Source organism: Colletotrichum jinshuiense, chromosome 4 (assembly GCF_051148585.1).
Source record: "Colletotrichum jinshuiense chromosome 4, complete sequence".
NCBI lineage: Eukaryota > Fungi > Ascomycota > Sordariomycetes > Glomerellales > Glomerellaceae > Colletotrichum > Colletotrichum jinshuiense.
This window is the reverse complement of record NC_139311.1, coordinates 3,440,568-3,454,127: the sequence shown is the minus strand read 5'-3', so window position 1 is coordinate 3,454,127 and position 13,560 is coordinate 3,440,568. Positions and strand designations below refer to the sequence as shown.

At 53.4% G+C, this 13,560-nt stretch overlaps 2 protein-coding genes across 2 annotated transcripts; one reads left to right on the top strand and one right to left on the bottom strand.

The window, feature by feature from the left end:
• Positions 1 to 3,225: 3,225 nt before the first annotated feature.
• On the top strand, positions 3,226 to 5,236 carry EsH8_IV_000856 (DUF2841 domain-containing protein; the record flags this gene model as incomplete). Its single annotated transcript, XM_083265746.1, has 5 exons — positions 3,226 to 3,351; positions 3,403 to 3,607; positions 3,664 to 4,149; positions 4,206 to 4,442; positions 4,494 to 5,236. 5 exons carry the CDS (start codon positions 3,226 to 3,228, stop codon positions 5,234 to 5,236), a joined length of 1,797 nt encoding a protein of 598 aa, XP_083124641.1.
• A 4,996-nt stretch (positions 5,237 to 10,232) lies between these two features.
• EsH8_IV_000855 (basic helix-loop-helix domain-containing protein) lies at positions 10,233 to 11,253 on the bottom strand (the record flags this gene model as incomplete). Its single annotated transcript, XM_083265745.1, has 2 exons — positions 10,233 to 10,564; positions 10,620 to 11,253. The coding sequence occupies 2 exons, from the start codon at positions 11,251 to 11,253 to the stop codon at positions 10,233 to 10,235; spliced, it is 966 nt and encodes a 321-aa protein (XP_083124640.1).
• Positions 11,254 to 13,560: the final 2,307 nt, after the last annotated feature.

Below are 13,560 nucleotides of genomic sequence, written 5' to 3'. Positions count from 1 at the left end.
CTCGCTTCGACGGACTTCGCGGCTTGCAGACGGGACAATTTGAGTCATGGATCCATCTTGCGGCCGCGCGGCGGCCACCAACAAGTCAGCTATGCCCTCCCCTACCCGTGCGTTCAATTGATCAAACAATAGCCAAGGTCTCAGTTGACTCTGGGCGTCGGTGTTTCTTCTGCTCTGAATCTCGAGTGTTATGGCTGTTCCAGCTCTGCAGCTCTGCATCATGCATACATTTGAATGGGAAGCAGTGGCCTAGGTGCGCACAACGTTACTTCGATTTGGAGCCCAGCACAACGAACCGTTATGTCTTTGTCTGGCTAGCTCTGGCCCACCGTTATCCATAACCGCTACCAGCTACATGCCAAACCAGAAAGTCTGGCAATGGAGGAGCAGTGGAGCGCCATGCTCGATGCCTACGATATGGATAGCCTGGAAGGCGTTCGGAGCAACCAAAGGGGGTCTTTCAAAGGCATTCTTAGCGTGCTGTATCGTGGGAAAAAGAAAGCCCTGGGACGAACAGCACGGGCTTGAAAATGATGCAATCAGCGTCCAAGATGCAGCCAATATCATATAATTACGGACCCGTATGACTGGCGAGGCTCTTGCCGACCGATGCGCCGCTCAGCCCGGCCCACCGCTGTCTCACTTCCACCCCTGCTCATAGACATGGGGTCTCTCCCACACCTTCATGCACTCACACAAATTATGATTTTTTCCCCCCCTTTCGCCTGTCTCTCTCACCTAATGGCCCTCAACGCCTCTGGGAACAACGGCGACGGTTCGACAAGCTTGAGCGGGCGCTTGTCCGAATCTTCCAGCAGATGGGCGCCCTGATATCGTGGCCACGGTGGGGGTTACAAATCGGCTCGCAGCCGACTTGCCCACTTTGACCTGGAAATGTATAGAGGTTGAGAAAAAGGCATCTACACAGCAACCTCTCAAGATTATTGAGCGTTGGAGGGAACCGCAGAGGTGAAAGACGCCCTACAAAGACAGTTGTTCCGGGCTGTGGCCGACCACCAAAAGCTGTCATGGTCTGTACACACATGGCCAAGGCTTTGGGGAGAGTGATTAGGCCAAGAGGATCGCCCTCTACAACCCTCGCTCCTAGTGGCAGCACATGGGGGGGCTGCTTGTCCGGAAAGACAACGAGGGTCCCTGCCTCTGTTGAGCCATAGATCATGGCCGTATTAGTTCTGGTACAGCATATGTACGTCCAATGATGCGTTCGGTACTGTCTGGTACTGTACTTTGTCGACCACGTCTGTTCACAGTGGCGCAAACACCACGGGAGAGCCTTTGGGGGAGGGGGGGTGTGGGAATTGTCGCCTGCAGGCCACACATTTGGGACTGCAACCTGTGGTGTTGGGTGGTGGTGTACTTCGTACGGGACTATCGAGCTCCCTCTCGCTCCTGGCTGGCACCTGCCACACCTTATCAGGATTGCGGATCAGGGAGGGTCCTCAAGTGTTCGTTTTCCCCTGGCACAACTTCATAAGTACCTTGACTACAGTCCACCACACCTAAAGGCTTACCTCAGAAGCCGTTTTTTTTTATTCCCCCCCCCTTCTCCACTGTCATCAGTCTTGCATCAGAAGACCTGTTGTTCTGCTTCAGGCGTGTATCCGTCCTTTTTTATTTTATTTTTTGCCCCCCTTCCCTCCCCTTCCCGGACTGGGTGCCCTTTCGTTTGGTGTTCACACAGACGTTGCTACTGCGGCTCATTAATCCCAGTGTCTTACTGACAGTCCAGCCAAAAGCTGAAGGAGGGTAGAAAGCTCGCCTTGACTAGACTAGGGTGCCTCCTGGTCCGACCTCCTGCTTCTTTGCTCGTCCTTGTTTCCACAACTGCGGGTGCCGGTCTCGCTACCCCTCGACCTCAAGTCATCTGCGGCCTCGTTGTTCACCCCCTCTCGCTTGCGGAACACTGCTTCTCGCCCGCACTCCCCAGCCAGCTGCCACATACCACAGTAAAATCGAGATACACGAAAGAGCCCTAACTCAGATCATTACGAAAGCACTGGACCCGTCGACAAGCTCAACTCGCCTCCGCCTTGCAGGCCCATCCTTCCTCCAAGATCCACCTCAGCCCGGGAGCCTTGACCTCACCTAGGGCCCTCACCCTCCAGCCAGTGATCATTGGCTCTTTTTATTTCACTGATTCCCTCTCGAAAGAAAACTGCATTGGCTCTCCTCGTGTCGTTCTTGGCTGAGAGCGCAAACGCGTGCTGTTGACTGTCCACCAATCCTTCTCAGTTATCAACATCTCCTTCCTGGTCTACACATTGTCCCCGAGACATTGCGTGGAGAGTTGCGCTCTAAGACAGACGGCGAACCAGTGGAGAGGCTCTCCCCCCGATGTCTCAAGTCATCTTGGAAACAAAGAGGACTTTGAGGTCCTTCCTGGCGCTCAGTTCCGCAAGCTGATAGATCTGTTTGAACCGCCCAAACCCGCCGTCTCCGCCGCTTCCTTCCCAAATACCAGCAGCGCCCCTGACACGTCGCAGCTCGTCGTCTGCTTTGTCGTGTCCGTCACTTGGACCGCCAATTTCGTCCTTCCAGCCACGGCACAGCACTGAGGAGATTCTCTGCTTTTGGCTCTGCGTTTGGAAGCTATTCGCCCCGCCAATTCCAACCATCTCAGGCAAGATCCCGTTTCCTCTCTCGTCGCCCGTATCAACAACTGGGTGGCCTGTCCTGGCCCAAAGAAGCCTAGCATTATCCACGTCGACTCTGGAATATATAGCCAACAACCTTAAACAGGTATCGGGACGAGTCTGGCCCGCGCACAATCCGACACACCGCTGTCATCTCAGCGACCTGCGCCGTGCATTAAGCTTGGGCGTCCCCCGAAATCCACGCTTGCCTCACGTGTCGAGCTTGATCACTGTTCAACCACGTTGATATTTGACTTCCATGCCCCTTTCCTGGACATATACTTCTACCCCACAGCAATCATCTCTCAGAAGTCCTACTCTCTACCGCATCACGTAGGATATTTGAATGCAGATATCAGTATGCCAGATTTGTCTGACCTCTACACAGTTATACATCGTATCTGTCTTCTCGCCTTCTGATTTCATCCAGCAACGTTACACACCTCGCTCACGATCGCTTCCGATAGCCTCCTGGAATTCACCAAAGCCACGCCCCAGTCTCTCCGGCTCAGCGCCTGAATGCAATATACCTGCCACTTAGACTGACTATTGTGTTATCTGTGCCGCCGCCATGGTCCGCGACTTCCCCCGGGAGCCATACCCTCGGCAATGGCATTCGGAGCGGTTTCCCGTCGACCCGCCACCGCCCGAAGATGGTAGATACCACGAAGCTCGCGACGCTCGCAGACCCCCAATTGTAAGTGTATACAATGCTACTGGGAAATTGATGCACGGCTGACTGTCCCAGGATATTGAGAAGGCATTGCGTGATCACTGCAATATTCCAGCCAAGCATTTCTTTGTCGCTGCTATTCTGGACGATGACACGGCACAGATTTTTGGAAACACGCTCTCTGGAAGACACCAACCTAACGCATACAACAAATTTTTCAATATGAAGTCCTTTGTTCGCCACGCCAGAGAGAGAGAGAAGGATGGAAAGAAGGATGCCGGTACATACTCCAACCCACGTCTGGCTAGAGTGCCTGCCGACTAATCCGTGACGTAGTTGCAGGCATTATGCATGATGATTCGGAATTCAGTATCGATGGTGACAGCTATCACCAGGCATTCGGTGGCAGCTATGGGCATCGGGTGCAAGATCGCCGCCGACATGGTGGTGACGTGTTCGACGAGGACAGCAGCTACAAGACCCGCAAGAGGCACCGAGCAGGAATGGGAGCCGGTTACCGAAGACCCGTTCACGATGATGACGATGTAGCAATTGTGGTTTCGTCCAATACCAAGAAAACCCTGAGAGTCGGCGATGAAAAGGAAGTCTGGAACCTCTACGAACAGCGGTTCAAGAACTGCCAACAAACGGCCTGCAAACTTATCGCCAAGGCTTGGGTCAAGGTTGTTGAGCCCAAAAAGCAGACAAACCACCCGTACACCGGCCAAGACGAAAAGGCGCCAGATTGGTGGCCGAAGCCCTGGGGTCCTACGAAGGAGGAGAAGGTTAGGCACAAGGAGCCTGACCATCTCTACAAACGAGGTAAGATTTTACCTCCGAGGCAACATGTATTGAAATCTCGCTTACTTGCGTCCCAGAACGAGTTCACCTCTTGTGCCACATACTTCGGATGATTGTGGAGGCCCCTGAGAAGCAGCACCCAGCGATTCGGAAGATGAACCTGAACGTACAAAAACTCGAGGAAGCCACCACGGAAGCCATGTCGGCGTTCTTTTCGGACAAGGAGAACAAGGCGAACGCGAAGAAGAAGCCGTATTTGGACGAGATTTTCAAAGTGGCTAGAGTGGAAGAGCGATACAAGGGCAACGAGATAGGTAAGCACAATTGAAGTATGCCAGGCGGGCTTGCCAGCTAACAAGTTACAGATGGCGATACGCAGGTCTTCGTCATGTCGGAGGATAAGTTCCCCGAGAGCTATCCATCCGACAACGAAGACAACGGCTTTGTCAAAGAGGAAGACGAACACCCCTCCATCACCTCAAGCGTGTCGCCGTCAAAGACGGGAGCACCGCACGACCTCCTGCACACGTCAAGTAACGACCACAGCCCAACGGGAACTTTGCATGGAGGCGCCTACATGAGCGAAATGCCGATGCGTGGCCAACAGTATTCGACCCAAATGCTACCCACGAACATTCATCCCGAACACCACTTCGTGGAGAGCAACAACATTCACACACCCGGGATGCCGCTTCAAGACTTGGTACCAGCACCCCACGACCCTCACCGACGCTCCTCCATGTACACGTCTCCGACAGAATACCCCAATGCCGCTCCAGCTGGAATGTACACCCAGCCTTGGCAAGGCGCATCAACCGCTCCTGGTGGCGCTTCTGTCTATTCCTTCACGCCGCAACAGCCTGGGCCCGCCCAAGGACACTACACGAACACCAGTGTGCCATTGGCCCAAAATCAATATATACCCTCGCCATATGACAGCATGTCACGGGGCGGATTCGACCAAGGAGGCATGTTCCGTCCCGTAAGCGCTAGCCAAACTCCTGTTCAAAATTCACATGGATTCCCAGGATATCTCCCTACCGATACACGGGGACTGCCTGGTCCAGGCGGGAAAACGGAACCGCTCACTCGCGGGCAGATGCATTAACCGAAGGCAAACCCGGAATCATTATTTCAACCACCAGTTGTCGGCTGGGGTTGGGATTAACCAAACGAATCACACATGACACATACCACAACATGTACAACAGATGCCATTCTGCCTTTGAGCACGAGTGACAATACAAATTTCACTGTGGCACTCGATTGATAACGGCGCAGTCTTGGTGGTCCAACCACCTAACTGTCAATGCGAAGCCACATCGACACATATCGGGACTGTCTAATAGTAGCGAGATCGAGGCGCTGTACTTACAACCAGACACTTTCTCAGAGGCACCTGAATTACACCGAAACATCAGAATGATAAGCAAGGATATGGTGCGGCTGGATATGTTTTTGTATTCATCGTCACCCGAGTACTTGTGAGCGGCACTTTTGGCTTATTACTTTTTTTTTTCTTATCTGCGGATCAAAAAGCAATTTCACAACATCGAAAGCATAACTTTGGGAACTCGAGAACCAGCGACCGCAGTTTCAGGGTAAACGAACACTGGAGCAACGCGAAGGGCAGGCATGTGTGATTTGAGTGGCAACAGACAGGGTGGGTGGGTTTATGTCCAGTTGAGAGTCCAGCGCACTGATGAGTCTGTTTTCTTTTCTACCAAGCTGGAGTCTGTCTTCTTATGGGGTGTCGAGGCAGGATATCTCATTCGCCGGTGGCTTTTGATGCTCATGCACCGGCATTTACGCTGTCATGAAACACGCTTTCTTTTGTCTTTAATCCCAGTTCGCCCCGAGCATTCAGCATACATGAATTGGCCAATCAGGGGGGGGACCACTGCGATAGGACGGGCGACGCCTTGTTTCACTCTTGCGATACCGCTGGCCTTGGCCGTTTGTTTTGTTTCTTCATCAATAGCAGGTAGCGGGGGGCGCTTGGAATAAAGAGCTGCACTATGGAAGGAGGATTTGAGCTGGGAGGAGTTTGGAAAGTCTGGGCATGGCTGGAGGGTAGAAGGTGCCAAACGAAACAAAACGAAAACGAAAACAAAAACCATGCTGAGAGACTTGGGGGGGGGTAGGAAGGAGTCGAAACGACGTGATGACGGAGTTTTTGTGTTTTGGTTATTCCGCGGACGAGCCATTCAGGACCCTCTGAGGTCATCGCCTTGGCACTCTGGTTTGTAATGAGGGCCGTTATAGATGGGTAGTAATTATGACAGGTCTGCTCACGAGGCGCGGTTGGGATTAGGTTGGGGGAGAAAGGAAGCACAATCTTTTGTTTTCCGAATGTCTCAGAACAATTCAGCCTCATCGAACCCCAACATCGATGAGGCTCTTGTCCATTCCAAGATTAGTGCCGTCTAGATCGAGTCCAGGGGTCCCAATAATAGCAGTTTTGATGTTTGCAATCGGCTACCAATCGGCAGTCTTCCCAAGTTCCCATGCTGTTTCCTTTGCAAAACTAAAAGAGTAAACAGTTCAAATTCCCACTGTATTCTGAAGGGGGGGGAGGACCCAAGGGAAAGGGCAAAGGGGTGAAGGGCTGCAGGGGAGGGGGGTGATGGTGGTTTGAGTGGGCTTGCAGCCAGCAATCTGACAGATGACGAGCTGAAGGATACAAAAACGGAAAGTGATTTTTTTTTAAGTTTAGATCCCGGTACCATGGGCCAACCTTGGGTCAGGGAAGGAATAGATTTGACTCGTCGAATGTGATTAAATTATGTACTAATTTTTTTAATTTTTGGTGTGGGAGGGCGTGTGGAATGTCGAAGAGAGAACCGCCGCCGGCCTTGTTTTTCGTCGCCCGGGTTCAACGACGAGATAAAGGTGGAAAAGAGTGGCACCCCGGTCACCGGTGCCCCGCAGACCGGTGAAGAAGTGGAGTCGCCGGCGGCCAGTCACCGGCCGTCGTCTAGCACACCTCACACCTTATTCAATCCTTATCCTTTTTTTTTTTTACGGTTCCGCCTTTGCCCAACTTCCGACAGGAAAAAAACCCCTACTATGACATTACAGGCACATTGCACACGCCCCTCCATCCCGCGCCCGTCATCTTTCGAACATCCGGGCGATTGTCTCTTTACCCTAGTTTCCTGATAGATGACCGCCGCTGATATTTTCTTTTTTTCCTTCCTTTGCACGTTTTTGATTTGGGGATCGGGGCGAGGCCAGAGACGCTACTGGCACGGCCCGGAGATTTTGACTCCCGCTGCAGAAGAATCGCGGCCATCCCCCCCCCTCCTGCCTCGTGGTATTTGCCCACACGCCCCCTTCTCTTCTTGTTTTCACGTTTTTTTAAACTTACTTCCCGCCTCTTCTCCACACACACACAACACACACAATCACACATACATACACTAGAACTGAGAAAACGGAGAGATGACAGCGGGTAGATGAAGGGATTCCTCGCTAGGGGGTAGAAGTACAGGTACTCGCGGTTACCCACCTCCATTTTCACCCGGGAGGGTTGACGTGCAGATTGACAGCGGTCGGTGGGGAAGAGAGAAGGAGAGAGAGAGAGAGTTGTCCGTAAGTAGTTCCTGTTGTTTTTTAGATTCCATTTCGGTTTGGTATGCTTACGCACCCCCCGCGCCCAATTGCGAGATGGGGTTGGGAAGGCTGTCGCTCGTAAAATACCGGTTTGATTTGTGGTTCAATTTGAAGGCTTCTGGAGGAAATGATGACGATCCTGAGAAGAGTCGCCCGGGTTGGAGGGGCGACAACTCAAAGAAGTTTGGAGACGAGCCGTCATCAAACCTAGACGACGGGCTCGTCCCTGACGACTCTGCGCCCCCCAAAAGTACGGTTAGCCTGCCTCCTCCTGTTGATTGCAGTTAACAAAGATGCGTTTTTCCTTCAGGTCAGACAGGGACTTGCACGAGGATTACACCCGAGACCCAATGAAACGACTCTGCGGATGCCAGAGGCGTCATTCTCGTATCTTCCAAGGGCAGGGGGGGGAGGGGGGGGGCGAGGCCAGTCAGTCGGTTTCTTGCTTGCACGCACAAGCAGGAAAGGAAGGAAGAAGGAAGGAAACCGCCGGTGAACTTGATCACACCTCGGCCAATCTTGTTTTTAATCTTGGGTTTGTTTTTATTTGCCTCGCCTTCCAGTCAGTATGGGCTATCGAGGAGCAAGCTGCATTGCATGCGGCCCGGTGTGACCTCCCCAGCCCCAACACTCTCACCTCCATCCTCACCCCCGGGCCTCGGAAGTGCAGCGATCCCCCAAAACCCCCCCTCCCTATTCGTACGGCCGGGAGCGGTATGCATGCACGCCATCCCGCCCCGTCCGCGGCCCCGGGGCTGCGCGCGTTTCGGACGCGTCGACTCCAAGTTTCCCCGGCCGTGGACCGAATCATGAAGGGGGAAAGGGGGGCGTGTTGCGGGAGGCGGTCTGTGTCATGTGCGTGGTTGGCGATGCAGGGAACAAGTCGGGTATTGATTGCGGCGCCTTGCGGTGCGGCTGAGCCGATGGCATTTCATACTGCGTTGGTTGGTGAGCCCCCCGCCGATTCGGAAGTGGACGAATCGACGATGATGACGGGCAGGCGTCGACGTGGGTTTGCGTCGGGCGCGCCCGCTACCCTTTGCTACTTGATGTTGCACATGGTTCGAGAGGATTGGGCGAAGCCCCCTCCCCCCCTTATTGCCGTGTGCATGCTCACCGGCCTCCCCTTTTCCCCCTGCTGTATTTGATTTGCCATGATGACGCTCGGCGAGAACAGCCCTCGGAAACTTGCTCCGTCCGCAGGACTTGTGAAGTGCGTTGTTTGTTTGGGGCGTCTGTTTTCCTTCAATCCACCAACCTAACGTTGGATGCCTGTCAATGCTACCACGGAAAGGGGAGGGATTCTTTTTCGGGAAACAGCAAGCCAACTCATGTCTGCATAACCCCAGTGCGGTAAAGGGACTGGCGCGCCCAATGAGTACGCCGAGGTACTATTAGCTGCACCTGCTGCCGCTCGGCTGGAGCAGCAATTACCGACATCGGGCCTCGCCATGTGTAGATCAAGCCCATCCGGGCGCTCTCGCCGACTAGGGAGGGAGGCAGGAATAACTGGAAGAAGGTTGGGAGAAGAGCCATGGTGCCTTGCAGGTCAGGTTGACATCCATCTTGCAGACATGACTGGCTTTCAAGTATTTGCTGCAAGCCGGCGAATGATTGTTGGTCTATCCAGTCATAGCCGTGAGTACACCCTACGTTGTAAGAGAAGATGGCAGGTCGACGATGATGGCACCATGAATATGATGGGTGATAAACTCCCCCATCGCAGTGACAACGGAAAACAAGACACTACTTGCATTGGCAAAGGATCACATCGCCCAAACCAAAGCGTAACCAGCAGTTTCCTGTGTATTAATGAGCTTGGTATGACTCCATCATTAGCTTCTCATGACAGTAGGCATAGTCGCTAAACACACATCATGGGTTTGAGACCGAGTTGGCTAGAGCGGATCTGCCATTGCTATCCTGGCAACGGCTAACTTGCAAAACTCCAAGCGTGGAGCTTCGAGTTACCCGATGAAAATGTCGAAAAGACCATTCGCATTTTGTTCATTATATAAAAAACACAAATCCTACAAGTCTGTCACAGGACAGTTCTTCAACCGGGAGGATAACCCTTACACACAAGGAGGAGATAAAAATAGAGCCAGGAAGCAAGATTCATTATAGACTATCGCCTGTCTGTGACCACGAGCACCGTGCTTTATAATCCGAGTAAAACAACAAAAATCAGCTTAGGGCTGACTAGGGGTATAAGATGAAGTGAAGAAAGACGAGGGGATTGCGTGAAGGAAAGCCTGAACCTGGTCTTGGTGGCTCGCAGTCGCCGTTGCGTTTGGGTGGCCTATGGGCGCCGAGACAGCGTTGGGGACAGGCGTTTGAGAGCGTCGAGAGGGGTCGTATGAAACGGAAGGGCGATGCTGAGGTACACCGTGATAGCCGTTCATGCGGCTATTGGGGAAGCCGCGGGGTGTCGAAGCCGGGCCCATGTTCGCCACAACGCAAGGGTTCTGGCTTTGAGCTGAGACCTTCTAAGTCGTCGAGGCCGCGTCCTCCTTGTTCGCCTGGGGGTACGAGAGACCCGCGTTCTGGGCAACCCGTTTCCAAGTCTCCAGTTCCTTGTAGAGACGTTCGCACTCTTGCTTGAGCTTGTCGTTGGAAGCACTGAGCTCTGCTATAGCCTGCTCCGTAAGCAGCTTCTCAAGAGTCCATTTCTCAATGTTCTGCGTCTCGTTCTCCTTGAGTTGGTTGATGAAAGTGACCGCACGCTGTAGGATCGAGCCTTTGTTCTTCTCGCAGTTGGGAACAATCTTGGCCAATTCATTAATGCCTTCATTTATGGTCTCACGGCGACGGCGCTCCACTGCGTTCAAGTCAGCTTTCCATCGCACAGGAATACGAGCTCTGAGCCTTCTTACCCTCTTTGTGGTTGTCCTTGCGCATCTTGTGCCATTCCTCCGAGCCAACATCCGGTTTCTTAGCCGGAGGATTGACTGATCCAGTCGAGTAACGATGCTGGGGCTGTGGAGGTTGATGTTGCTGGAGGGTTTGGTGGGTCTGCTGAGGGACATTCTGGACGCCGTTCGTGGGCTGAGGTACAGTTGGTAGGGATGGGAGTCCGTCCGGCGGGCTCAGATCGGCATGACTGAAAGTGTGATCTTGGTTGTGGGTCGGCTCATTGCTTGCCTGGGCAGCGAACTGCTCCTCAGTTGTAGGCGGAACATGGAGCGTGGGATACATAGATCCAAGAGCGGCCGCGGCAGTGCTGGAAGCATTGGCGGGATCGGCAGCCTCTGAGTGCTCTGCGGCAGCAGCCTGCTGCAGCGCGCTGAAGTCCGCAACGCTGACACCATTGGCGGCGGCGGCATGGGCAGCCTCGACGGCATTCTCGATGAAAGCCGCAGTATCAGCGTCTGATAGCCCAGCGCTGGCCCGTTTGGCACGGCCAGGGCTGGTCGACTCTGACATGTCGTCGCGCTTCCGTTTTTGGCCCGGAGAGGGTGACTGAGCCAGCTCGGAGAGGTCTGGGTGGTCAGTAATTACGTCGGCCATTTTTGTTGCGGCGAGGGATAGCTGGTCGGTCGGGTGGATTCTTGGATTGAAGGGGGTTAGGTAAGGCTACACCGTTCAGAGTTGACGCGGTATTGTAGCCAGCACCGAGTTAGAAGCACCAGTCAATAAAATCGTGAGACTAGATGAAATTATTAGCATCAAGAGTCATGGTATGAGACACCTCACAATGGTGTATGTTGGAGGATGAAGCAGGCCAAGACGTGTTGTACGAATGAGATGAGGGTGAGGCACATTGCTGGATATAGCAGGAGCAAAGCGGAAAGCAATTGATTGCCGAACCAGGAAGGAACGATTGCATGTTTCAATCATGTAGGTGTGAGCGCTTGCTCTATTAAGGCCGCGAACATTTCCGTGGCCTCTTTTCAACCATATTGTCGCTGCAGGCATCGCCAGTTGAGTGACTGTTGGGTTAGTGAGTCGAGAAGAAGTTAGGAAAGCCGGGCCATCCCAACGCAGCCTCTGTATTGCCTTGAGTGCATCACAAGGTGGGCGAATGGCCAGAGCACTCCTGCTTGGGAAAATACTTTTCTCGTCCGAGGGGATCTTGTGCTTGTCCTCAAAATATGACATAAAACCTTCATGCATCACTTGATTGCGAATGAGAGGCATGTCGCGATGTTTGTTTGAGGGCGCCAGCATTCCAGAAAATGGCGCAAATGAAGAAGGAAGCACTCCTGAAGAAAACCCTGCGTTCCGTCGTAGTGCAGTGCGATTCCGATGAGGATGATAGGGCAGACGGAATGATCGCCAGAAAAATGGGACAAGTCGCATACCTTCAGATCATGTGCTTTGCGATGTGGTCTGGGCGGTGAGTCCAGATCACGGGTTTTGCTGGAGTTCACGTGTCGGCGTGATCAATCTCGTGATATCGCGCGGCGGCAGCTGGGGGGGGCCTCGTCGGATGGAGCCCGTCCAGTTATAAGCGTCGAGAGGAAATGGCGAAAGAACCCAGGAAAACGCGTGGAAATTTTTCACAAATCGCGATTCTTGAAGTTTGCCGTAGCCCGGGCGCAGGCCTGAGTTTATCTGTATTAATTTTTGAGGAGAAAACGGGTTGAAGGGGTGGTTGAGTTGGCTTGTCGGTTGGGGGGAACGACGGCGGGAAGCTCTGGTCACGCGGCAAAGGAAGAGGGTGAACACGTGCAAAGTGGGTGAGGCTGGAGATAAATACGCTTGAGGGTGAGGGAGGATCTACGCCTCAGGCAGAAGCAGGAAAGAGCCAATAAGAGGCTGGGGGGCCACACACCCCGGCGTCGGGCTGTGTGTGGGTGTTTCCTTCCCCGACTGCCCCGATCCAATCGGCGTTCTGCAGAGGGGCACACGCTGCAGTAGAGTACCAGGCTGGGAAACGCGACTTGATGCCTGTTACTCCTTATCGATTACTCTGCTTCGGCATGCCTCCATCTCTCATTCCCATGCTAGCGATGGACAAGTGCCCCAAGCCACAGTTAGAGTCGCTTCTACCGGTTTGAGGAGGCGGGCTTATCACCATGCCTTAGCCTCAGCAGCTCGGTGCACCCACCCCATCAACTTACGTCTGGAAATGCCGAGCCTTACCAATCACCTGATGCTTCCGTGGGCTGCCAGCATGAATCACTTGACCCATGGGCCGTGAGACATTCCACTTCGAATACAAGCGCAACAGAGACGCCGGCTCCGAGGTAGTCCCCAACCGACCGTTTCTAAGTCGGACATGGGCCTGCCTTGTTCTTTTTCTGCCTCCCCTCGGCTTACATCGAACCTGCTAACAGTGAGCGCGAACGCGGTGAGCTGATGTAGGGTGGAGTTCCTGCTAGACCGAGCTCAAGGTGGGCCTCACTCTTGCCTCCCAGTTATGTAATCAGTATCGAGTTCTAGGCATGGTCTGTGCGCTATAGAAGGTCAGTGTGTCATTGTGGGGGATGAGGGAGGTGTGGACGTGCCGGGAGCAGTTGATAGCATGCTCATTCAGATTAAGCATCAAGTCTCACAAGAGAAACTCGATTTTGAAATCCAGACAAGAAATTTGGATAGCCTTCGGTATTACGCTTCATTCGAGTCAAGTCTCTACACGTGATTTAACTGGCGCTGCATTTGAATGATAACTCTGCTAAACTACGGGGCGACTCCGGCCCCGTCATATCGGACCGCATAACGTCAATTGCTGTTAGCGGCCGTATCAGTGCATCTGTGCTTCGACCTCTCGACTGCGAGTCTCCAACACCACACAAGCCACACCGACGACGCCAACCTCCATAAACCCCTCTTGCGAGGAGGCACACCATTTGATAGGGCTACAAACCATCG